At 50.7% G+C, this 25840-nt stretch overlaps 3 protein-coding genes across 6 annotated transcripts; 1 reads left to right on the forward strand and 2 right to left on the reverse strand.

Annotated features, from left to right (window-relative positions):
• Positions 1-1533: 1533 nt before the first annotated feature.
• On the reverse strand, positions 1534-7362 carry ZBTB8OS (zinc finger and BTB domain containing 8 opposite strand). Of its 4 annotated transcripts, none has more exons than XM_031042628.2 (8): positions 7165-7362; positions 5894-6076; positions 4499-4523; positions 3817-3938; positions 3520-3602; positions 3083-3135; positions 2797-2833; positions 1534-2374 (listed from the first exon to the last, which is right to left on the reverse strand). In XM_031042628.2, exons 2-8 carry the CDS (start codon positions 5979-5981, stop codon positions 2288-2290), a joined length of 495 nt encoding a protein of 164 aa, XP_030898488.1. In that variant the 5' UTR covers positions 5982-6076; positions 7165-7362; the 3' UTR covers positions 1534-2287. The 4 variants fall into 4 exon arrangements, with proteins under 4 accessions (XP_030898488.1, XP_030898487.1, XP_005141964.1 ...); XM_031042627.2 differs by having other exon boundaries at positions 5894-6079; positions 7076-7362; XM_005141907.4 differs by having other exon boundaries at positions 7076-7231.
• A 169-nt stretch (positions 7363-7531) lies between these two features.
• Positions 7532-14954, forward strand: RBBP4 (RB binding protein 4, chromatin remodeling factor). The gene is made up of 12 exons (XM_005141905.3): positions 7532-7684; positions 8350-8497; positions 9044-9189; positions 10324-10497; positions 10910-11025; positions 11173-11333; positions 11452-11578; positions 11702-11779; positions 12877-12953; positions 13068-13125; positions 13222-13332; positions 13866-14954. Exons 1-12 carry the CDS (start codon positions 7669-7671, stop codon positions 13929-13931), a joined length of 1278 nt encoding a protein of 425 aa, XP_005141962.1. The 5' UTR covers positions 7532-7668; the 3' UTR covers positions 13932-14954.
• Positions 14955-15438: 484 nt separating this feature from the next.
• On the reverse strand, positions 15439-21825 carry SYNC (syncoilin, intermediate filament protein). Its single transcript, XM_034069400.1, has 4 exons — positions 21786-21825; positions 18220-19699; positions 17046-17170; positions 15439-15922 (listed from the first exon to the last, which is right to left on the reverse strand). The coding sequence occupies exons 2-4, from the start codon at positions 19690-19692 to the stop codon at positions 15853-15855; spliced, it is 1668 nt and encodes a 555-aa protein (XP_033925291.1). The 5' UTR covers positions 19693-19699; positions 21786-21825; the 3' UTR covers positions 15439-15852.
• Positions 21826-25840: the final 4015 nt, after the last annotated feature.

Below are 25840 nucleotides of genomic sequence, written 5' to 3' on the forward strand. Positions count from 1 at the left end.
GGCAAAATACAGGCTATGAATGAGTTGGTGTCTACTTACAGACACGCAACAGTGAACTGCTTCTAAACATCACCCAGAGAGTACTTACTGGTTTAGATTTCATCTCAGAGCTCCTTCTGACAATGGAAGTGAACAGGGCTGCCAGCTGAAACCTGTCACTGCCACAGCTGTGTGTGGAACCGGCTGAATTCCAGGTCTGGTTTATAGTATTTAAGGAATGTTAAAAAAGGAGTGTTTTTCTAGCAAATTCCTGTCACCGTACCTGCAAGCAGAGCACTTCCCTGTACTCAGCTGTGACTGGTGGTGCCTCAGCCTTTGTACGAAGTTAAACTTTAACTACATTGATCTCCCGTTCCCGAGGGCGGCCATGAGGAACGGACTCACCTCAGCCCTGGCCGCCCTCAGCCTCTGTGGAGATCAAAGACGCCGCAACTCGACGCCTGATTGGCTCATCCCAGTCACCTGACCCCAGGCCAGCCAATGAGCTGTCAAAGCCGGCGCTGAGGGGCGGTAGCTGTGCTGTGCCGGGCTGAGGGGAGCAGGAGCGGCCGCCATGACAGTCACGGCCGTGCTGAGGGAACGCATCGGCTGAGCACCCCCCCGTGAATATTGTCCTTATTTTTTGTGTTATCAAATAGGCATATTCTTATCTTTATTTGCAGAAAAGTCTGCTCACCTCAGCAGAGAGCAGAGCACTTGGTTCATTGGTGTTAAAACTCTGCTGGCCAGAAGTACTCACACAAAAATCATTCATGGTTCCAGTCCAACTTTTATTTCAGCATTGGAGCTTTCTCAGAAAATAAAAGGGGTTTTAGGCCTTAATGTTCACAATATGGTTATAAACCCATGTCTGTTTAAGATGGCTTTATAACAAAGATGAGACACTAACTACCTCGAGGGGAGGCACTTGCAGCACTGAGAGGAGCGCAGCCTGAAGCACTGCTCACCTTTAACAATCATTTGCCATCCTGTGATTTAAAATGAAGCACTCATTTAATCATTTGTGATTAATGTCAATGCAGTGAAGTCCATAATCCTTTGACGTGAAAGGATTGTCTGTGTTGTCCTTTCTAAAGGAAGACAAGAAGCTGATCCAAATCATCTTTCTAACACGATCGGGTTTCACCACACTTGGGAATGACCCCCTCCAAATCTGGAGCATCCCTTTCATTGACAGCAGCAAAGCTGCCTACTTCTTAGTAATAACAGCAAGCTAATACTTGCCATTAGGATTCCATGTATGTATGTATTAGGATTCCTTATGAAGACAGGCCAAGAGCATTGGGGCTGTTCAGCCTGGAGAAGAAAAGCTGCATGGAGACCTCATAGCAGCCTTCCCAGTATCTGAAGGGGCCTATAAGGATGCTGGGGAGGGACTCTTCATTAGGGACTGTAGTGACAGGACAAGGGGTAACGGGTTAAAACTTAACCAGGGGAAGTTCAGATTGGATCTAAGAAATTCTTTACTATTAGGGTGCTGAGGCACTGGAATGGGTTGCCCAGGGAGGTTGTGAATGCTCCATCCCTGGCAGTGTTCAAGGCCAGGTTGGACAGAGCCTTGGGTGCCATGGTTTAGTGTGAGGTGTCCCTGCCCATGGCAGGGGGTTGGAACTGGATGCTCTTTCCAACCCTAACTATTCTATGATTCTATGTATGTGGTCACTTGCTTTAGCATTGCATATGGGAATTTATTTACAGCAGTTCAGCACCACCTGCTGGCATGACTTTGTTTGAAGGCAGAGGTGGCGTGGGTTGGTTTTCATCAGTATGGTTGGACTGTCCTTTCAATTGTCCAAAATTTGTCTACATTAAATCCCGACCCACTGCAAGGGGTTTGGACCCTTTATATAAAATATGGAGGAGGGATCACACCTCAGAATCTGAACACTTAGATCTACAAATGAAATCATGTAGTTGAACAGATCTGCCACCCTACAAAAAGGCAGTATTTTAGCTAGCAGCTCCACTAATTTCTCTATTTGGTTTATACAGCACATAAGACGTGTCAGCCTTAAAAGCTGACTACCAGCATTCCTGAGAGGCTCTGAAACCCTATAGTTCTCTCTCTTCTTCTCAGCATTCCCCCAAACCCTGACTAGTTATTTTTCCTGGCATGCAGGTATTTCTCTGTCTCACCATCCTCAAGTCAAAACACAGGCTGACATTCCCTGCAATTACTCCCTTCAGTTTGTGGCTTTAGTTGGCTAATTCCTTTGTTACTTCCATGGCATTAAAGAGGCTTTTGCCAGCCAACGACAAGTATTCACCGGACCACGCTTTTCTTGCTTTAAATATCAATGATGACAAAGACTTCTGGCTTTTCATCTTCACAGATCTGCATGGCTGAGTAAGTTATGGCTTTGACCTCTGTGCCCTAGAGAAAGAAGACACAAGAGCATGGATATTCTAAATGACATCGCATGTAGCAGTTCATATCAATACTCAGTATTGATCACCTTCTATAAATGCTATCCGGTTTAATAGCTTTTCCTCCCCAGAAAGCTGTAGCTGTATTTGCTCTGATGAGCAAGAAAGTTGGCACACTAATGCAAGGGCTTGGCCAGCCCTAACAGTGAATAAATAACTCTTCCCTTACTTGCCTCTTGAACAGTACAAATTCCTCCTCTTACCTCTCATCAAACATGAATATTTCCCATGCCAATACTTAAGTTTAGTGCCTTGCCACCCCTCAGATGTGAGTAGATCTCTGGAGAACTTGGAGGTCTGCTTTAAAAGACACCACACCTCCCCATCCCACCCCTAAAATGCCAAAGATGTACAGATGAACCTGCATACCTGAGGGTGTTTGGGTAAAGAGAACTCTTCTCCCCACCTTTAAAGGCAAAAAGAAGAGAGGTGGTTGGAATTTGGGTAATATTTACTAAATGTTGTAATTTGTTTCATTGATAAGCATAGGACAGTGAGATTTTCATTTCAGGCCTCAAAGGAAGAAAAGCCCAAAGTCTACTTTTCAGAAATCATCAGTGAACTGCACGTCACAGCACTGCAGAGTGTTAGTCTGAAGGCAATATGCATGTTTTCAGTAACCATATTCATTACTCAAGTCATCATTTAAGCTCACCCAATTGATCTTATTTTGAATTGCATTCGGTCAATGTAAAGCACTTTCACCTCCTGCAGAGAAAGCGAGAGGAGAAACATGTCAGTGTCACCTTCAACCTTTCAGGCCTAAATTCTCAGTAAATTCCATTTACAAGGGTTATATTCCACTGTTTAGATGGAATCTGAAGCAGCCTCACAGAGATACATTGCTACTTGGAGCATGGGAGGCAGCAGAGCCATGTAACAGCAGCTCTGTAATAGTAAATTGGTGTTTGTGGTAAGGAAGCTTAACAGTTTGCTTCTCAAGTCTTTCTGCCCCAATGTTTTCAATTCTCCATGTGTTGTGCTGAAGTGATCTGTTGCGTCCCTTTTTCTCCTAAAGCAATACTGAATTCAGAGCTGGTATTATCAGAGAATAGCCTCAATCTACAGATGGAAAAAGATCAGAACACTTACCCTGGGTATAAAAAACTCATTAGCACTGAATTTATACAGCCACTCGTCCAAGAAGTGGAAGAGAAGAGACAACATGTCATGGCCTGTGGGGTTGAAGCAGAGAGGACTGTCAGTTGGCTCCTGGCAAGAATGCCCAAATGTTTTTAAGACTACACATCAGGTGTCCTGCTTATGCTCTATTAGAAGATTCGGCTCAGTGATGCTTAAGTAGATTCTAATTAACTGCAACAACACTACATGTAAAACTCTGGTACCTTTCTACCCCCAGGTTCATAAGAGTTCCAATGAAGCATTTACCTTCTGCCTCCACCTCTACTGTATCCACAGGTTCCACAGTCTCTGTATCAGTCATGTAGCCAAACATGGCCATAACACACTGCTCAAAGGCCTCTTCCAAAGTGTCTCCCCAGGCATGTAGCCTAAAAAGACATGGGATAATTTACCAGACTGTAACAAGAAAAGAAATCCCAAGTAATATGCTGGTGAGCTATCAGAACATGGGAATTAATGCAGAGCAAGGGAATGAACAAAGTACTTGCTTTGCTATACCTATACATTTGGGCAGATTACAGACAGTTTCTGAGAAGAGTTTCTTGGGAAGATATGGAAAATAAATGTTGTCAGACCTCAAGAAAGTTCTTTTCTGATATGGTTACTTATGTCTATAAAAGTGAACTACTCAGAAGAAATTTGGTTCAAAAGAAAGATACTAAAAGGAGACTTCAAAAGACATTTCCAAGCAACAGAGGCTTAATCAGGAATATTACAATTCCTTAACCCTAGGAATATTCCACTAGAGAGGAAACCAGGCTTGATTCAGTGCTCCCAAAAGCAAAACCAAAATTGACCATCAAAAACCCCAGAGTGTGTAATTTCATAGTTCCATAGAGTGTACATCTGCAACCAGACTTCCACAGTTACTCCAGACTTACAGCAGTGGAAATAATCCAACTGTTCTATGGAGAAACCCCATACTTACTGCACATCTGCTGTGTGATCCAGGTCTGAGGGGAAAAGAAAAGGAGAAGGCATGAGATCACCAAACATAGTTAAAAATGAGGACTAAAAAAACCCAGAAAATCAGATCCTGTTGTTAGAACCTTTATATTCATTTTCAGATGTGAAATGGGGATTACCTGTTTGGAAGTAGATGAGAAAAAGCACAGGTAGAATCTTGGATTATTTCTGCCAAGCAGAAAATCAGTGCTTAAAGTAATCATGCCAGTGCCTTTCGTGTACAGCACTGTGTGCAAAGGATAGTGCTTGCAACACAACAGGCTTCTACATGTTAACTGCAAGAAAAGGGAACTTTAACCAGGAGTAAAGAGGCTTTGCTGAACTCTGCAGGTCTGAAAGTTATTCATGCAGAGGATGAGATTTGCAAATACTTCCAGCTCAGTAAAGAAATTTAACTGTCCACACCCAAAAAACACCCATTATGCTAAAAGGAGACTTTAAAACCATACAAAATAGAAGGCAATCTTCACTAAAACGATGGGATTAACATCCCAAGCGTGTCTCAAGTTTTACATGAACATCACTTATATTCACTCAGAGGAATGAAAGAAATCCAAAATTCCCCCAGGTTGACAGAAACAGAGCTAACTTGGCATGTAAAATTCATGCCACACCATGATCACTGACTGAAAGGCTCTTCTGGTGCTGGTTAGATCCTTCACACACTATTAATGGATTCTCAACAACAGTCTCTAAAGCAAACAAATTCCAGGGGATGTAAAAGAAGAATAAAACCTCTTCCAGTTATGGAAGCAGCGTGACTATTGTAGTAGGTCACTGTATTTCTGCACTGCTATCAGAGATCTGAACGCATCCTAAAAATACATATTCTAACAGCAACAGACACTGTCCCTCCAGACACCACTGAAATAGAAAGCACTCAGACACTGAGTGGGCTCCTGCCTTAAGCCAGCCCTTGGGCTGCCACCCACTGGCTTGACATCTTCTTAGAAGACATTCCAGGGGTGGGGAAAGGGAGAGATAATGATCTTGAAGTAAGGCATGTAGGTGGGAAAACACCCCAAAGAACACCAGTATGCTCCTGAATGACTCTTCCTAGATGAGATTAGAGAAATGTCCTCCCTTGCTAAGGAACAGCTTGAAAGGGGAAAGTTTTCAAGGTGAGACTTAACCCATTTATTTTTATCATGCTTTCTTTAGCACCCATAACAAGAAAGGCATTTATCTGTGATAAGCAGTAGAGCGCTCATTTCTGTTAACTCAGCTCCAGATGCATCCCACAGTCTAAACACACACAACACTGGCATATTAAGAAACCCCACGTGTGCCTAAAGAGCAGACCCTGCTGCTTTCCTTCCCCTCCCTCTCTCCATCACACTGTCACATGGACACTCACATTCATACTTCTTGGTGAGTGGTGGGTATTTGGCTTTGATGGCCTTCTGCTCCTCGGTCAGGTTGTAGTCCCTCTCATCAGCTGCCATAGCTGCGGGGCTGGAATCACACTCCTCACTTCCTGGTGCACGGAAGCATGGCCCCACCTGCCAGCGCTTCAATCCTGCCTCACTTCCTGGTGATGCTGCTGCAGAGAAGGGAGAATGCTGCTCAGTGTGGTTCCTGGTAGCAGATGGTCATGCCTCTACACAGGCTCAGGTATTCAAACCAAGATCCTAACGTTGTGTTCAGTTGTTTGCTCTCGAACCTGTCACCTGGGGAAGCTCAGGTTCAGCTCTGCACCATTTGTTGGTTATGTGCAGGCACAGTTCTTCCTCCTGGTTGTGGACAACATCAAGCATTTCACTCATCCTCAAGAAAAGCAATAATGAGACATAACTAAACATCATTTTCCGTCAGAGAAACAGCACCAGTCTAGCTTTCTCTTAGGACAAGGGTTGTGTTTAACCCTTCACACCTAGAAGCACACGCATGGCAAATACAAGCATTGCACAAGTGCTGCAGTTTTCCTGTGCTCCTTTCCTTGCAGAACACATTTGTGGCTTTAACTGAAACCCCAACCATAATGAACTTCATCAAATCTCCATTTAAAAGTCTCATTCTCAGCCCGGATCCATGCAAGCTTTCATCTGTCAACCTAACAGACATAAACTGGAGAACCTGATTAACTTGAGGCTTGCTAATTCTCCTCAGATTTCCAGATATAGTAACTACTTCATTTCTTTTTGGTGTACTCTTAAGATTTATCCCCAGCTGAGCTCAGGACTTCCCCAAATAATGCAAATGACAGATTTACAGATAACACATAGCACCGAGTCTGCTTTTAATCACCAATGGTTCTTATTCTGAGGCTCAGAAATGACTGCGGAGGATTTCCAGTTGAACATCTAGGTACCTCACAAAGAGAAGCCTGAACCGCAGACTCCAGTGCTTCTCTTGGGGAATAAACCCACGTTTAGCAGTAATAAACATGTTTTTGATTTAAAATCCATTAAATCTTGACTGTGGGCAGTCAGATCCACCACCGACCACCCCAGGTTACCCACAGCCACATCCCAAGGAGCTCGCTACTGCACTTGAAGCGAAGCAGCGACAGAAAAGGAAGCTATTATTGATTACATACAATTAATAACGCAAAAGCAGCTTGAGGATGCTCCGGAGGCGCCTGGGCAGCCCTGTGGGGAGGGCCAGGCCTCGGCCCCACACACGCACCGATCCGGTCCGGTTGGGTCCCACACGGTCTGTCCACGGCTGTGGTGACCGGAGGAAGCCGCTACCACAGCCACGGCCCTTTATGGCTCCCGGCCCCGGTTCCCTCCCCGGTACCGTCCCTCAGCGCCGGGCGCTGCCGCTTTAAGAGCGAGCGAGGCCCCTCCGGAAAATGGCGGCTCCCAGAGGAGCCTCCTCAGCCCCCGGCCGCCCCACCACGTGACCGCCGGGCGCGCTCTCTACCCCCTTGTCCCCGCCCCTCGCTCCTCGCCGATTGGCTGCCGCCGGCCGGCGGCGGGCGGTGATTGGCTGGCGTTGGCGCGCGAAGGGGTGCGCGGCGCCGGAGCGGCACGCAGCAGGAGCAGGAAACAATAGAGCCGCGGCCGGAGGGTCCGAGCCCGGAGCGGAGCCCGGAGCGGAGCCACCGCCGCCCGCTGAGCCCAGCCCGGCACAGCCCGGCCCCGTCCGGCCCCGAGCCCCCAGCCCCACCGCTGCCCCCGCCCCGCCATGGCGGACAAGGAAGGTAGGGCTCTCGGCACGGTGTAGGCCTCGCGGCGCGGCCTGCTCCGTGAGGCGCGGCCGCCGGCTTGAGGGGAGCGGGGCCGGCGCTCATCGGGCTCCGCTTGTGAGAGGGCCCTGCCCGGGGCACGGCTTCTCCGCCCGCCCCCTTCCCTCCGCCTTCCGATCCGGTCGCATCGCACCGGGCCCGGTGTGGCCGCCGCTATAGTGCGGACAAAGGGGGGTCAGTGGGAGGCCGCTGTGCGTCCGCTCCTCTGGCACCGTGGTGCAGATGGGGAGGGAATAGGGCAGCAGAAGGAGCTTCGGGAGCCGGCGGCGGCACCTGAACCGGTCCTTTCCTGCCCTCCTGCATTTGCACTTCGCGATTCCGGTTTCTGCCTCCTCCCGTGCCCCGAGTGTCAGAATCTCATTAGGATGAGCTGGTGAAATTTGGCTTCGTTCGTGGCAGTTCCAGCCTTACAGCCAGAAACAAGGGCTGGCATGGGCAGCAGGGGGGCTTGCATCATCTATGAGTATGTATGGCACCAGTTAATGGGGGAGAATAGTGGAATATAGAGTACAAAACAGCAAACCAGAGTGTGATGTAGTTGGCTCTCTAATCAATTGCCCGCTCACAGATAATGTGCATAAAGGCTAATCTGACACATTGTTCTTTTACTAAACCTTTAGCAGCCTTTGATGATGCGGTGGAAGAACGTGTGATCAATGAGGAGTATAAAATATGGAAAAAGAATACCCCTTTCTTGTATGATTTGGTAATGACCCATGCTCTGGAGTGGCCCAGCTTGACTGCGCAGTGGCTGCCTGATGTAACCAGGTAAACTCGGCCTGTTCCTCCTTTTTTCAGCAGAATCAATAGTAAATCTAGGTTCACTTTTTGTTAAAGTAAGGCTTTTCCTTTCTGCCTTAATCACTTTTTGTGTCCTTGCCAACAAGTTGAGGACTGTGAGCAATAGAGATTTCTTCTGTTTCATGCATCGGAGTTCTGTGTTTTTCCTCTTCCAGATTCACCCTTTAATAAGCAAAAACTTCCTAAACCCCAGAACTAGATCTAAACAGTGGTACAGCCACCGTTTTGACCTGAGCTTCCATAATAATGTTCTTGCACTGAGCATCCAGCCCCCTCAGAGCTGTGCTCAGGAGGAGCTGCTAAGGTCTCAGGGGAAGGAATGCTGTTCTATCAGTGTTGTGCTGTAGGAATTTTAGGTTAAGATCTTGAATTTCAATAAGTGATTTCCTCTGGAAGATGTGACTTTGGAGCAGAACAGTGCTAACTTTAAAGACTTATTAGTTAAACCCTGTTGTAATCAGCTCAGTGTTTGTATAACCCTCTTTTGCTCTTCATGTAATTCTTCCTTTGCAGACCTGAAGGCAAAGATTTCAGCATTCACCGACTGGTCCTTGGGACCCACACTTCAGATGAGCAAAATCACCTGGTGATAGCCAGTGTGCAGCTGCCTAACGATGATGCACAGTTTGATGCTTCACACTATGATAGTGAGAAAGGAGGTAAAGGACCCAAGATTTGAGCGTGTTTGTCTTTTCTTAACATTCAGGCAGCAAAGTTCAGAGTTTACTTCTAAACTAACCCATTTATTTCTAAGTGGTACCTGACTTACAGTCAAAAACCATAATATTTGTCCACTATATAATGTCTTAATGATGAAAGAAGGTGGCAGGCTTGTTGCACAAGTTTGCATGGGGGGGAAAACCTCACCCCTCCCTGTTTCTCATCACAGATTGACACTGAATTTCATGGAGTGCTGCTGCTTGGTATTTTTGTTACCACTTTCGCATTACAGACGCTCTCCAAGTGAGAAAGTCACTCCTGTAAAAGCATATTTTCTTTCAGAGGAGTATAGCATTTCACATGTTCTGCTCTTGTCTGGGTTCTGCTGCCTGCTGGCTGTGCCAGCTCTCTTGGATAAAAGGTTACTGTGTTTTGTTTGGTATGGCAGACTTGAATTTGATGCTTTCTGTGGGCTTAGTTGGCTGTCAGCATCACTGCAAGTTCACCATCTCTCATGTTTACTTGGTTGAATCAGTCTTTCTACTTGGTAAAAGTCCTTAATGATGCAATGTTTGCTCTTTTTGCTGGAAGTCTGGGTTATTGCAATTAACATTGCTAGGGTTTTGCTGTGCAATTCTGTGGAATACTGAATTACTGGCACTAAGTAATACTGAATTACTTGGAAAGATAAGGCAGCTTTAGCAAGCCCTATTCCAGTCCCATTTCTTACAATGTGGTGCAACAGGGTTTTTTTCTAGCAGAACTTTGTCTGTTCTGAAATGCTGATTTGTGTCATATTTGAAAGGGAATTAACAGAACAGCTGTTTTCAAATTTACAGCACATCTTCATTACAGATTAGAGTTTTGGACAGAAGACATTTGGGGCTTGTGGTGTTAAAGTTGAAAGAGTAGAATATTTTCAGGGAAAAAAGGGCTTTGACTTGGTAAAAGTCCTGATATTTTGATGTTACAAATAGAGATGTTTAAAACAACATCCAATTGAAAATGGGATTCTGCCTGTTAGAACTGTTCATCCAAAATAGGTGCTTGGTAGTACCAGTGATTGGGTCATGGATGTTTGTCTTGGTCTGAAACTGGCTTCTTATTTACAACTCCTGAATTCTTCTTTCCAGAGTTTGGGGGCTTTGGATCAGTCAGTGGAAAAATTGAAATTGAAATCAAGATAAATCACGAGGGAGAAGTGAACAGAGCACGTTACATGCCACAGAACCCGTGCATCATCGCCACGAAGACTCCATCCAGTGATGTCCTTGTCTTTGATTACACCAAACACCCTTCTAAACCAGGTGTCTGCTTCTTTATTATGCCTGTGCTTCAGGGATCAGCCAGCCCTTCCTTAGGCATGGGTGATGTAGTGAAAAAGAGGTTCTTTGACTCCTCTGTAGATAGTGTAGCACTAATTTAGACTGGACTGACTGCTTCTGGACCATCCAGACACACACACACAAATAGGCAGCTTGGAAAAATCTGCAATGTGCTTTTATTAAGCTGAGAAGACAGCTGAGTTGTCTCAGTGTATTCTGTTTTAATGAGGTGATTTTTCAGCCAGAGAAAATGCTCAAAAGGTAGAGAGAGAGAGATCCTGTTGAAAACATCAAAGTAAAGTTTAGTAAAGCACAATGAAACTCAATGGTTGGTATTCAAGGATGTGCTGGGAATTATACTAGGTGCTAGAGTTTTCACACTGTCTCTTTACAGACCCTTCTGGAGAGTGTAACCCTGATCTGCGTCTTCGTGGACACCAGAAGGAAGGTTATGGGCTGTCATGGAACCCAAACCTGAGCGGGCATTTGCTTAGTGCTTCTGATGATCATGTGAGTACTTCATATGGAGCTGGGGTACAACCTGCACCAAGTGTCCCTTGGCAAAGGTCAAAACCAGTGCATTTTTTGAGGGGGAGGAGGTGAGGAGAGTATCTCCTTCAAAGACATTATTTTAACTGTTTTTTATATGTTTTAAAGACCATTTGCTTGTGGGATATTAGTGCTGTTCCAAAGGAAGGCAAAGTGGTGGATGCAAAGACCATCTTCACAGGGCATACAGCAGTAGTGGAAGATGTATCTTGGCACCTGCTCCATGAATCTCTTTTTGGATCGGTTGCTGATGATCAGAAGCTCATGATGTAAGTGGGGTAGTGTCTTCAGAAACTGAGTTCTTCTGTCTCTCTTGCTTTCCTCTCTGCTCCTCAGTAAAATGGGATATAAATCTTTGTTTCAGTTCCATGTGTTTTCCTCTTACAGTTGGGATACTCGGTCAAACAACACTTCCAAACCTAGTCATTCAGTGGATGCTCACACAGCTGAAGTCAACTGCCTCTCTTTCAATCCCTACAGTGAGTTTATCCTGGCTACAGGATCAGCTGATAAGGTACTTGAACTTGGATACCTTGACCTTGGAAGTTCAAGCTGATACCTTGAACTTGGAACATGGTTAGCTTCTGGTGACTGAGTGGTTACTTCAATGAAAAATGGCTTTCTCCTTTTTTCCTAGACTGTTGCTTTATGGGACTTGAGGAACCTGAAACTAAAACTGCACTCCTTTGAATCACACAAAGATGAAATATTTCAGGTATAGCAACATGTCTTTGTCTTTTGTGCGCATGGTTCTACTTAGCTGTCTGCAAAAATGAAAACCATGGTTTTCTACTCCATGTTTTTATTAAATGCACTTAAACCCTCTTACATTCTTCTTATCTCCTTATAATTTTGTGGCTTGTTGGGGAGCTGGATAGTGCTTTCTTGGTGGGGGGAGAGCTCCAGTACAGGTAAGAGTGCCCAGCAGGCCAGGGGCAGACTAACAAGGAGCTGGTGTAGAGCTTTAACCACCCAGCAGGGTGAGATGCCAGCAGCACTGAGTACACGTGAATTATTCATGGCAGCAGATTGAAGCAGGGAGGCACAATGAAATGGCTGCAGTGTTTTCAGCTGCTCTGCTTGGTCCTGTTGGAAGGCTTTAGCCAGACCCATTCAAGGGGATCACTGGAACATTCTGTGACAATGAACAATTGCTAATTTTGCTGGTGTAAATATAGAATGTTAGCATCATGGGTAGCACGTGCAGAGCAGATACAGTATTTCCATCTCATGCCTTACTCAGAAGAGAAATATGCAGAGATTTTTTTGCAGAAGGATTACTAGTTAATCCTAGTGGTTACCCCTAAATAAAATTACACATGGAATTCTGAAATGTGGAGGTAGCGTGCAGAATGAGGTGTTCTGTTCTAATCCTGTGATCCTATTAAATGCTGTGTTTCGGAGAGATTTAGCTCTAGCAGAAGGACTAAATGTGAGGTTTTAGGCAGTTCAGCTTAATAACTGATTTCTTTTCATGTGTAAACTGTACCTTCTCCTTAAGGAATCTGTAGTTTATATTTGTGCAGTCCTCACTAAGGTAAGGGACAGCTCCTGCCCTTGAGAGTTGTTTGCACTTTGTAACACGTGGCTTGTGTTAGAGGAAAGGTTCATGTGGTACCTTTTTGATGCTCAAATGCCTTGTTGGTGTATGAATGTCCATAAACCTGTGTTAAGAGTGTTATTATTGGACATACCAATTTGAATTTTCACAGAGCTTTTGTGGTACAAACTACAGTGGTGTTTGTTGTGAATGTCTGTCACGTTACAGCTTCTCCAAACTAACTTCCTTCCTAAATTCATCCTTGCCTGTAGGTTCAGTGGTCTCCCCACAATGAAACTATCCTGGCTTCCAGTGGCACCGACCGCAGGCTAAATGTCTGGGACTTGAGGTAAATCCCAAATAACTCACGTTGTCCTGACAAGGTGATGTTAGGAATTGCATCACAATGCAAAAGCTGAACAACCAACCCCTCATCTTTCCATTTTCCTCTCTTTTTAAACAGTAAAATCGGAGAAGAGCAATCCCCTGAAGATGCTGAGGATGGTCCCCCAGAGCTGTTGGCAAGTCTTTTGAATCTCACTATTTTGGTCTATTACTCATCTTTGCAATGGAGATTTGAAAACATTCCCTATTTCTTTTTCTATCCCCAATGCTAGTTTATCCATGGTGGTCACACTGCAAAGATCTCGGACTTCTCCTGGAATCCCAATGAGCCCTGGGTAATTTGTTCTGTATCAGAAGATAATATCATGCAAGTCTGGCAGATGGTAAGTTGTTTGGGAAGGGGCAGGAAGTGGCAGGTGAGAGATGCTGTTTTTCAGCATCCCTGGTTTTATTTGCAGCTCTTGGAATTAGCACTGCATGAATCTCAAAGGGGCAGTGAAATCCACTTTAGGTTTGGCTGAAACAGTGGTTTACAAATAGATAGTTGGGGGTTTTTATCTACAACTGGGTTCACAGGGGCTTTGTTCGTACAGTTCTTGTGGAAGATGCTGCTAAGTGAAAGATCTCATAAATGTACAGGAAATAGTCTGTTCATTGAAGTAAATCTTGCAATGCTTTAACAAGGCAGATTTCCACAAGCTACAGTAATTTACAGGAGACTTAAATGTTCTGGAGATGTGGCTGTTCTGAAAAGGATCATTTGTTTTACTTCTTTAATGTAAATGGCCTTGAGGAACCAGGGATGGGTGATACCTGCAGGTGAAAAGCTGCTGGTTTTTGAATAGTTCTGGCAGATGGAATCCCATTTGCTGCTGTGGGAAATGCTTCTCCAGTTCCTCCATCTCTTGTCTTGCAGGCGGAGAACATTTATAATGATGAAGACCCTGAAGGAAGTGTGGATCCAGAAGGTCAAGGATCCTAGATGACAACTTTTTCCCTCTTTCTAGTCTTTTTCCTTCTCTTCCCTCTCAACCCTGATATTGACTTAACACTGGTTTTGAGACACACGTAGACTTTGTGTTCAGCCATCAATCTGTAGATAGCATCAACAGGCTTTTTAACCCAGCCCCTGAGGGCTTAGCCCAGTGCAACAGCCACCATGCTGTAGCTCCTCAGCCATATTCCTCTTGCACATAGGGCTGGCTGTCCCATTTTCACTGCCTTCATCACACGGAGCAGAGTTGGTTTTTGTTGGTTTTTCTTCTGTCTTTAGCTTGCTACAGCTGCAGACTTTTGTCTCATTTGAAAGGTTAAATCAGTAGAGCTACCAGAGTGTGCTTGAGCCAATGGAGATGATACAAGAGTTAATCCACTGGCAGGTCAGAGTGTGGAAGGTGTCATCCTCTTCAGTACAACTCTGAAATCTTAGGATTCCTTTAATCTGTACCTTGTGGATTTTCCTGCCTCTGCAGATACAGACTTGCAGATTCTGACTTGAACTGAAGTTGAATTTCTTCCTTTATCTTTTGGTCTCTACTGATGATTCTGGGTTTTTCATTCCTTCCTTCCTTTCCCTTTTCTCCCATCTGCTGGCTGACAGCAGGTTGCATTCCTTAGCTATTCCTGCAGAGCATCATTCACCTTCCATGTGTTTTGCTCTATTGTGTGTTTCTTGAGCTGTGTTTTCACTTCTATTTCTTTCCTTTCTGTGAAATGGTTTTTAAAACTTGGGGCCCCCAAGTTGTAAAGATGTCTGTTTTTACCAGCTGATGTACCACAGGTGGCATGCCCGGTACCCTCCAACACCATTGGTAGCTGGTATGTGTAAAGCAAATCAAACATGGATGAGCTACTTGTTTTAGGAGTTAGTCCTTGACCACTAGTTTCTGCACATCTTCACTAGGGTGTCCTGTCCACCAGCAGCCTGTTACTCTCCATGCTCCTCATGACTAACTGCGTGTAAGTGCTTCAGATGGAATAAATTTTTCTACGTAAGTGCTGTGAAGCTTTGGGCTGATGTTTTTGTTGGGTTGATGTTTTCCTTCTGCCTTAAACTCCCTTTGTGGAGAGGAAAATGCACCTCTTCAGGAAGCAGAGTGTGAGCTCTGCCTGTGTGTGTGTGTGTCCTGTGGGACAGGGGGCTGGTACAGGCATCCCTGTGTTTGTACCATGTGGATGCTTCTTCCCCTCTTGTTTCCACTGCTCTCTGTGTGAAATGAGAACTTAATATCCACAAGTTGCCACTGTATTGAGGTGTTGCTTCCATCTGGAGCGTGCTGGATTTTGGGTCTGCCTTTAGCCCTTGCCCCAGAAGGCTGGGGTTTAGTTAGTCTGCAGCATGAGTAGTTTGATAAAAGGATCCTGGTTTGACACAGTGTTTTCTCATTGAGACACACCTTTGACAATTAAAGTATCCTTAAACTCTGACCTTTATTTTCAGTGTGAGACTTTATATAAAGTGGGAACCTATTGTCCACAAACTAGTTTCTGTGGCCCGTGGTGGAGCATGTCCCAGTACAGCAGAGGCCCTTGCAATACAAAAGAAAACCCTGTTAAAAGCATAAAGCTCTTGCCTGTAAACTTTAAAACTCAACTGGGGAACACTGGCTCCCAGAGCACTGCTTCCTGGGCAGGCTCATACACTCCACCCCTGCACCAAGACGTGTTCCCAAACACAGCACAACATACATCTGTTCATCTATGTCCATGGTTCAGTGCAAGTATTTGCTCAGCAGTTTTACTACTCGATCACCAGCAGCACCTTGAGGAATACACACGAGTGATTGTGCAGTATTCCTGACTTCAGGCAGCTGCTGTGCCTCGGGTAGGGTAAGCAGCAAGAGGAGATGTCCCCTGCAGATCCCTCTGTCCCTTACTCCTGCTACAGAGAGGGGAAAAGTCCTTCATTCCTGACAGTCCTGGTCTGTTTTGTCTTCTGGTTTGCAGAGGTGGCCGTAGATTTCTAAGCAGCTCCTGTAGGGGTAGAAAGTCAATTCAGGGAACTGAGTGTTCATGGGAGTTACTCATGGAGAAAACAGGGAAAGGAGACAGATGCTATTTCTGAAAACCATTATTTCTCTTCACAGTATGAAAGAACTAACTGGGAAACACTTAAACTGGCCCAGTAACATGGTGTGGTGAGTGCTTGGATCCAACCTGGCCCTTCCAGAGCCCTTGGCAAACACCCCAGCTGTAACAGGGAATGTAATTTTTAATGGGATCCATGGGAAGAGGCAGCTCAGAGCTGTGAGATCCCTCTCGGTGCAAATGGAACAAGGAACCTCCAGGGATGGCAGTTTGTGTGGTAAGAGGCTGCACTGCTCTGCCCAGGCTCAAGTGCTGCTCTGGGCTTTAGGTCTGGGATTTGGAAGGACCCCAAGCAGCACAGACAGGGTCTTTTTTCCCCTTTCCCTTTGCTTTTTCCCTTTCCTTGTGTTGGGATCTGGGCTGAATTGTTAACACAGTCCTTAACCCATCTTGGAATGGCTGGTGCCATGCCAGGCTAACATGGAGATCTCTTCCCCTGTCCTTGTCATGCTAAAGTCTTACCTAGATAAAACCAATCTTACTGGTGGTAGGGAATGTGCAGTGCTTGAGCAAGGAGGTTTGGGTGGAGAAGGGGAATAAAGGATGCTGAAGTGAGAGTGAAGCTGCAGAGGATGAAATATGTCACACAGCAAAGTGGTGAGTGAAATAGTCCCCAAACTTAGGGCTATTTTCTTCATCCCGTGTGATGAAGACCTGATGAAACCAGAAGACAGCTCTCTCTCAAGGAACAGCATCCACAACAGCTTCCCAAACCTAAACCTCAGCTCCTTCACGTATATTCCAAAGGAAACCAGCACTTTATCTACTTCTGGGAAGGCAACTTCCACTGCCCCTGTGCCCAGGAATTTCCAGCAACTCCCTATTTGCTGTTGGGCAGAGGAGCTGCAGTTCCCATTGTGCTGCCCCACCAGCCCCTTTGCTCACACATGCCCAGGAACCAGGCCAAGAGCTGGTGTCTGGTAGCTCTGTGCCCACCAGCAGCCTCTTCACCACCATCCTCCTCCTCCTCCCAGCCCCTCTGCACCACCGGGATGAGACACAAACGCACTTGTAGATGGAGAGCTCCCGGTGGAGGCTGGTCCTCAGCTCCTCCAGCTCCTGGTTCTTGCGCTGCTGGAGCTGGACCCCGTTCTTCAGCTCCTTCAACCTGTCCTCCAGCTCCTCGACCTGTTCCTGGGGAGGAAGAGCATGAGAGTGGATTAGCTGGGAGAGGAAGGCTGTCCGTGCCTGCATTCCCATTGAGGGACCTGCCCGTCCATGGTGTCCATGGCTTAAAAGCCTCTGCATGAGCACCTTGGAGCTTGGGCTGGGATGTGCTGGGTCCTTCAGTTGCTCTCAGCTGGTTGGTTTTGACCCTTCAGCTGCTCTGGGTGTGTTTGGAGAAGCTGCCAGAACCTATGGGTCAGGGGAAGATGAACAAGGAATGTGGGAATATGGAAGAGTGGAACCACATCAGGGATGCCCCAAAGTCTGGTCCTTCAAGGGAGAGCAGACCCTGAAACCCAAGGTGAGCAGTGTGATGGGTGACCTGGTCCCCAGCCCAACAAGGAGGAGATGCCACAGAGAGCGAATGTTGGCTTCCAGAAGCTGCTCAGAGCCAGGCTGGGAAGGAGGCAGCGGATCCAAGCTGAGAACAGGGAGTGTTGAAAAGGGAGAGATTAATTGTGGAGCCTCTTTGCCAAATGTGCTCTTAGAGATATTGAATTGCCTCATCCCTCAGGACGAGGTGCAGCCAGAAATAACCCTCCTGGGAGGCCCCTGGGCTGCAGGCACAGGAGGTGGGACCCTTCCTGGCGGTGGGAAGGGCAGGATCTGCCTCTTGGAAGGAAAGCTGCTTTCAGTTAAAGCTGACTCCCCCAGAGCCTGAGCTCAGCCCTGTGCTATAGCACAAGTGGGGAGTGTGGGGTGCCTGTGCTCAGCTCCGGGAAGGAGCCCCCCATCCTTCTGCCACATCCCTGCTCACTGGGGCCGTTTCCAAGGGGCAGCTCAAACCCAAGTGGGAACAGCATCGGGAGAATCCTTTTTCCTGGCAGCTCATCGGGTGAAGCCTCAGCACTTTCCCACCACATCCCTCTTGGCAGGGGCTGCTTTTGACCTCGACCAACAGGAGATATCCCATCTCCTTACCCTCCCCATCCACCCCTTCATCACCCACACATCACTGGGTGCAGAGAACACCCCCTCCTCTCTGCCCCAGCCGTGAGGGATGCTCAGCCTCATACCCGGTACTGCCCGACCTCCTCATCCCGTTTCTGCTTGGCAAGGACGATCTGCTCCTCCAGGCTCCGGTTCTGCAGCCGCAGCTGGCTCACCTCCCCCTGCAAGGGCCGCAGGGCATCCTTCATCCCCTGCAGCTCCCCCTGCATCTCCTGCAGCGCCTTGGCCCCTGCCTCTCGCCTCTCCAGCAGCCGCAGCAGTTGGGGCTCGTAGTGCTCCTCCAGCCCCCTCCGGCTCTGGGCCACGAAGCTCTCGAACTCCATGGAGAGCCGGCGGCTCTCCTGCAGGTACAGGTTATCCTGGCGGCTCGGGGGAGCCTCCAGCCGCTGCCTCAGAGCCTCCTTCTCCTTCTCACAGGTCTCCTTGAGCTGGGAGAGCTCCCCGGAGAGCTGCCCTGCCTGTGTCTCCAGCTCGCCCCGGTAAGCAGCGTGCTGGGACAGGTCGTGCCGCCGGCTCTCCAGCTGGTACTGACAAGCCACACACTCCTTGGTCACCTTGAAGAGCTTCTGCTTGATCTGACGGATCTCATCCTTCAGGTTGTCCCTCTCCAGCTCCACCTGGGCCAGCAGCCGGCACGCAGCCTGGATCTCCTCATGGGCATGGCGGATCTCCTGCAGCGCCGGCTCCCGGAGCTGCCCCAGCTCCAGGATCAGGCTGTCCCGCTCCTGCTCCAGCTGCTCCACGGCTTCAATGCACTCCTGGAAGTAGTCACCCAGCTCCTCCAGGGTCAGGCACTTCTGCTCTGTGCCCTCTGCCCCCTCTGCGTCCATGTCCAGTGGGATCCCAGCCCCGGCTGTGTCCACGTCAGTTGGGATTCCTGCCCTGTCTGTGTCCATGCACAGTGGGATCCCTGCTCTATCTGCATCCATGTCCAGATGGATTCCTGCCCCATCCACGTCCAGTGGGATCCCTGCTTCATCCACATCCAGTGGGATCTCTGCTCCATCTGCATCTATATCCAATGGGATCCCTGTTCCCCCTGCATTCACGTCTAGCAGGATCCCTGTCTCATCCACATCCAGTGGGACCCCTGCTTTATCTGCATCCACGTCCAGTGGGATTCCTGCTTCATCCACATCCAGCGGGATCTCTGCTCCATCTGCATCTATATCCAGTGGGATCCCTGTCCCACCTGCATTCACATCTAGCAGGATCCCTGTCTCATCCACATCCAGTGGGACCCCTGCTTTATCTGCATCCACGTCCAGCGGGATTCCTGCCGCATCCACATCCAATGGGATCCTGGTCTCAGCTGCATCCTGGTCCAGCTGGGGCACGTTTGGCTCCAAGTCAGCATTCCCACCATCTGTTTGGAGGTCCTGGCAGGCGTCAGGGCTGTTCCCGGTCCGGGGCATCAGTCCTGGACCCACTGCAGAGTCCAATGGGCTGTGTGCAGGGTCCGGGGGCAGAGCAGCTCCTGCTGGGGGGGCTCCAGCTTCATCCAGCTGTGGCTCTGGAGGGGGCTTGGGCTCTGCCATCAGGTCCCTGGGAAGGAGAGGAGATGTGAACCATGACAGTAACAGCTCTCAGCCCTTCCTCTCCACCTGGTGAGATGCGGGTGCCTCTGTCACCCCCAGGCTGTGTCAATGGGGCTGTGCTGTGCTTGGACCCAAACTTGGCTTTGGGGTGGCCAAAACAGAGGGAGGAAACCCCTCTTCAAGTGACTGCATGGCAAAGGAGCGAGGGATGCCCACCTGCACCCCAAAACCAACAGCTACCCCAGTGCCAATGGAAGTGCCACCGTGCTGCAGCTGATCCACTCCAGCATTCCCAGTAATGGGATGGCAGCAGGGTGGGATAACCTCAGGGGAAGGGAATGTGCTGCTAAAGCGCAGGCGGGCTCCGAGATGGCTCCGATGGAGTCAAACACCACACACGAGCGGCTTCTGCAGCAGGAGCCGGGCGAGCTCCTCTTTGCAGAGTCATCGACCCCGACATCGTCCCCAGCCCCGGTACCTGCAGCTGCCACCACCAAATACCCACGTCCCCATCCACCCGGGTGCTGTATGGGGCTGGATGTACAGGACGATCCTCAGGGATGATCTGGGGCTTCTCCCGCTGCCCCAGGAGCCGGTGGGCTCGGCAGAAGGATGCTCTCACCTCCCGGCCACGCTGCTGAGCTCATGTCTAGTCATTCCCTAAGGAATGAGCGCAGCACTCGCAGCAACGGCTTTAAGGAAAGAACTGATTTTCACCGGTACTTTCTCTCCTAATAAGGGAGTTTTCAGCGGTGCTGACACATCCCAGCCCGGGCTCAAGGGCCGGAGAGGGGGCAGTGCCTGGGAAAGGTAGGGAAAGGCTCCGCTTCGGTTTTCCATACCCTGCCCCGCTGGTTCTCGGAGTTCCCAGCCCTGCTTTCACGGGCAGGGTGGGAGCGCAGGGCGCACATCCTGCCCTCCCAGCGGGGTGCAGGCCCTGCCGCACACACCCCCCCTCATCCCAGGGCTCCCCAACACCCCTTGGTACCCCAGAGCGGCCTTAACCCTAACCCCCCCCCCCGCAGTCACTTCTGAGGGTCCAGGGATGGTTCCCACCACCCCCCCCACCCGCACCCATGGGTGAACCCCAGCCCCGGGGGGGTTCTTACCTTCCTCCCCTGGAGCCCGGCGCCGCCGGCTCTGCGGTGCACATGGGCTCAGCATGGGGCGGGGGGGGACTATTAATAAACGGGGCTGGAAATCAGATTCCCGGAGCAGCCGCTTCTCCCGGACACCTCCTGCAGCGCCAGGGGCTGCTTCCCTCCGCCCCTGGAGGAGGAGGAGGAGGAGGAGGGCGGGGAAGGCCAACCCGTCTGCATCCCCGGCAGAGCAGCCGCAGGGGCTGCAGCCTGCCCGCATCCCTGGGGAGCATCCCCCCGTCCCCCTCCGGCTGTTCCCACCCATGATTGAAAGTGGGGGTTTGCTTTGTGCAGCCTCAACCCCCCCTTCCCCACAGGGCTGCGGGGTCACATCCTGCTGGGACAGATGCAGGGGGCTGGCATGGGGTGCCCTGGTGCGTCCCCACTGGGGCTGTGTAGGGTAGTGCCTGTAACACGGGCAGCAGGAAAGGGAAACACAGGAGGATGCAGCACATGGCCACCAAGTGTTGCGGCCTCATCCTGACCAGGAGTGGGGTGCTCCAGGATGCTGCACGTTTTTAAAGCCTATTAATGTATTAAACACCAGTGTCTCAGGGTTCTTTAGATGCCCCAAGTTGGCCCCACCAACAACCCAGTAGCAGCAGGGCGCAGCCTCTGCTTCCCCTTCCTCCCATAACCCATCCCTGCCTCCTCTTCCTCCTTTGCTTTGGGGATGGAGGAGGTGGCAGGTCCTGTGGCCACACTCCTGAGCCCCCAGCAGTGACAATGCCCTCAGCCCTGCCCTCACTGCCACCTTCGCTGCTCACCACAACTGCTTTCCATAGCGCCCATCCTCATCCTCCCCACCCTGTGGCATCCCAAACCAGCTCTTTGGCACTTATATTATTAGCCGAAATGTATCTAAACCCCATATTTTAGCCCTGCTGGCACGGGTGCTACAGCCTGGGCTCACAGCACAGCCACCCCCATGGCACTGGAGCCAACCAAGCCTACCTTGGCCAAGCCCCGGTCCTGGCACTGCTCAGGAAGTCAGCCCTCGCCGCTCAGGAAGTCACCAGCTTACGTGCCCCAGCATCACCCAGCAACACACCCGGAGCTTACAACATCACCCAGTGCCACCCGTCACCAGCGCCACCAGCACCACCAGCACCTTGCCCAGCCAGGCTGTGAGATCAGGTTGGAAACGCCTGCGCTTGCCCATCCTCCGGGAGCAGGGCTTTAAAAGGCAAAGGGACATTTGGGTGCGTTTTTTCCTTCCCTTTTTTTCCTTTGGATCCCGTTGCTTTTTCCAGCAACACCTTCTCTTGCTCCCTTTTTTTTCCATGAAGCGCCTCTATTTGTGCCGAGACTTTTGACTCAATAGGAGAGGAATGCTGTTAATTCACACAACTTGCGGGTATAAACATCCATCCAGAGCTGGAAGCACCAACGGGAGAAACCCGTGGGTCCATTGGGTGGGCTGGGACCCAGAGACCCTCGGAGGGGCCGACGGCCAAGCCCTGGCTGGGTTGATGTGATGCGGTGCCAAGGGCAGGGTGAGGATTGAAGCACCTCAGCTGTTCTCAGTAAGAGGATACCCGGCCCCGGCCCCGCACGGGGCTGTTTTGTGGCTATAACCAGGCAACAGTCGGCTCCGGTGTCACAGCCGGACCCCGGAGCGCTCGGCACGGGCTGGGTCCGGCCGGCACTGGGAGCCGCCGTCACCCGTGATCCGGAGCGGACTTTGCCCCGGTAAACAGAGCTGGCACTGGGAGTCACCGGCAGCGAGGCCAATGGGGGGAATGGGAAAGGCAGAGGAGACAGAATGTTCTGCTGTGGGATGAATGGGTCCGGGCACTGTCCCACTGCTGGACCTGGGGGTTGTGGGGAGCAAAGAGCAGCTCTGGGTCACTTTGGCTCCATTCCAGTGACTTGGTGCTGCCATCCCCTTTCCCGGTGGATCTTTTCCATCCCATCACACACAGTTGATCTGCCCCAAGGGCAGGGACAGAGCCGGCTCCATGGCCTCGCTACCCTCCACCAGCTCTCCTGGCATTGCCCCCCCCGGCACTGCCCCCCCGGCACCACCGCAGCAGCTCTGTCAATGGCTCTGTGCTGTCCCCCCAATGTTTAGGTCTTGAGGGAGGCTTGGATGGCTCCGAGTCCTCTCTGGAGCAGCACCAGTGGTGCTCAACCTGCCCAGACCCTGGTGCTGGGATCTAGCTGCTGATCCTGTGCGATGCCCCCATCCCAGCACCCCCTGCACGCTGCTCACCGCAGCTCTGTGCCGGCTGCAGCAGGATGAATGGTGCTGGATCCAGGGAAGGAGCTGATCTCAGGGAGAAGGGGTGATCCATGCAGGAGCAGGGAGCGATTCCAGGGATGGATCCCGGTCCTTTGGGGGCAGCCTGGCTCCCTTCACCTCCTGCCTCAGTTTCCCCAGCTGAGAGCTGTCCGTGACCTTCCCACCTTGGGGCCCACCATGGGCATAGGGTGCTATGGGGATGCTGCTGTGGGAGACAGTACAGGGTGAGTGCCAGGAGCTGGGCTCATCCTGCACCCATGGCAATGCTGGATCCGCCTCGGAACTCCCAGTGCAGCCTTGGGGCAGATCCTGCAAGGGGAAGGCAAGGTCACCCCATGGGGCTGGAGGAGGAGGAGGAAGAGGGGCACAGCTCTGGGACAGAGGTGAAAGGGGGAGCCCGAAGGTGCCGTTCATGCCACAGGGACCTTGGGAGCCAGAGCCTTGCCCCCAGGCCACAGGCGCCGGCGGCTCTGGCTTATCTGGTGCTGGGTCCCTGCGGCAAGGAGGGACGAGGAGAGCCCCGTTCCTGCCATAGCTGCTCCTAAGGAGATGCCGGGGGAGCAGAGTGGGGATGGGGAATGGGGGGGGGGGGGGAGGGGGTTCTGCTCCCACATTTTCACTCCTTTGGCTTTCTCTTCACTCAGCCTTGGACAGGGATTTAAACACACCCCACAGAGCACCGTGAGCTGAGGCTGTGCTGACCTCCCTGCAGGCTCTCCCGTTGTGTTGGATCCGGATGCTCACACAGTGGGAGCTGCCTCTCGTGGTTACCTGGCCGGACACTGCAGGTGCAGGTGATGCTCCCGGGATGCTGTGATGGAGCCTTCCCTTCCCAGCACAGGCAGGAACAACCACTGCTAATTCCTGTCTCCAAGAGAAAACAGCTCCTTGCCTCTGAGCAAGGACACGTTTGCCTTTTCCAGGGACATTTATGGCCCAGGCACCTTGTAGAACACCCGTTTGGGAGGCAGTGAGAGCAGCACTGATTGAACCCATCCCAGCAGTCAATCCCCACGTCCCAACGATCGCTTGCAGGGTCACTGCTGCCCGAGTGCCCATGGACACGGCTCATCACTGGGATTTTCCATATCCTGGGGCAAGCAACAACAGCTCCAGCTCCGGATCCAGGGCCCAGGGGAGGGATGTGGAGCAAGGAGCTCCTGCTCAGGGATGCAGCAGGATGGGAAGCAGCACCCATGGGGCTCAGCAGGGTGGGACAGCAGCATGAGGCCCTTATCCTGCCTGCCTGCAAGTGAGGTGTTAATGAGTAATGAGGGAGCTGCCATCAGTGCTGCTGCCCAGAGAGGGGCAGGGAATGGGGCAGAGGACGAGGAAGAGCCGTCCCCGGCTGCACTGCACTGGTGCTGCCCCAGTGCAAGGGGCAGGAGCTGAAGTGTGTGATGCCTTGGCTGGTGGCGGATGTGTTCTGCCACCTTAGGTGATGTTTGGGATGTGACCTCCCAGGGACCAGGCACTGGGGGCTCCTGGGGCAGCCCCCACCTCTGCCTTGGTAGGATGTGGAAAACGGGATCTTTCTATGGAAGCTGATGACTTGGGGGTCAGAGCCAGTGGTGGGAAGTCAACACAACCACCCTCATTAGGGATCAGCTTTCCCTCAGTGCAGTCCACAGCATGCCCAGCCCACACTGTGGGAAGGAGCCATTCCCCTGGGATCATGGGGGGACAGGAGGGTGCCAGGAAATTGCTTCCCAACTGTTTCATCACTCACTGAGCTCTCCGGTCGTTATTCAAGGGGATGAAGGAGAGGAATGGGAAGCACAGACACAGAAGCCTGGTGAGCCCCAGCCCCTTGCAGGCATCACCCCAGGTTTGGTGCTGCGTCCCCATCTCTGATCACAGAGAGCAGCAGCACTGAGGTTTGCACAGTCTCTGAACCCCATGGGAGGCGGAAGGGCTGGGAAGCTGGTGCATGGACAGGCTGCTCCCTTTATAAACCCTTCCAGTCATTTCCAATGGTTGGCATCCTCCTCTGGGCCTGCAGCCAGGCCCTCGCGAGCTCCGGGAAGGATGCGGCTTGAACACAACGATGCAGCTTTCAACATCAGGAAACACATCCAGGGACCCAAACCTGGCTGAGCTGGGAGCACGGAAATGCAGCAGGATCCACTGGTTTCCTTGCCAGCCCCATATCCCCATGTCCTGCCACCAGCCTGCTCACTGCTGGGATGCGTTGCCACTCCAGCCCAGAGCATCCTGTATTCCCCTTGCGGCTGGATCACAGAATCATGGAATCACAGAGTGGTTTGGGTTCAAAGGACCTTAAGATCATCCAGTTCCAACCCTGTGCCATGGGCAGGGACACCTCATGTGTCACCATCCCTTTGCAGCACTGGAGCAGTGTGGCACTGGGTGTTTCACACCCAGATCGGATGCTCTTTGGGAACAGCATCCTCCTGGGTGCTGCCATTGGCAATGGTCACCCTTGGGCCTGTCAAGTGAGGGATGGTGGTGGCTGTGGGGAGCTCTGTGCAAGGACATGGCCACCAGCTCCAGGTCCTCTGCTGGGGATGGGGGTGGCACCGCATGGGATGCATGGAGCTGCAGACCACGGCTCCAGGGATGGCACCGCATGGGATGCCATGGAGCTGCAGGTCACGGCTCCAGGGATGGGGATGGCACCGCATGGGATGCCATGGAGCTGCAGGCCATGGCTCCAGGGATGGGGATGGCACCGCATGGGATGCCATGGAGCTGCAGGCCACGGCTCTGGGGATGGGGATGCTGTGGCTCTTTGCTCTGCTCC

The sequence above is a fragment of the Melopsittacus undulatus genome, chromosome 14 (genome assembly GCF_012275295.1).
Source record: "Melopsittacus undulatus isolate bMelUnd1 chromosome 14, bMelUnd1.mat.Z, whole genome shotgun sequence".
In the NCBI taxonomy this organism is placed as follows: domain Eukaryota; kingdom Metazoa; phylum Chordata; class Aves; order Psittaciformes; family Psittaculidae; genus Melopsittacus; species Melopsittacus undulatus.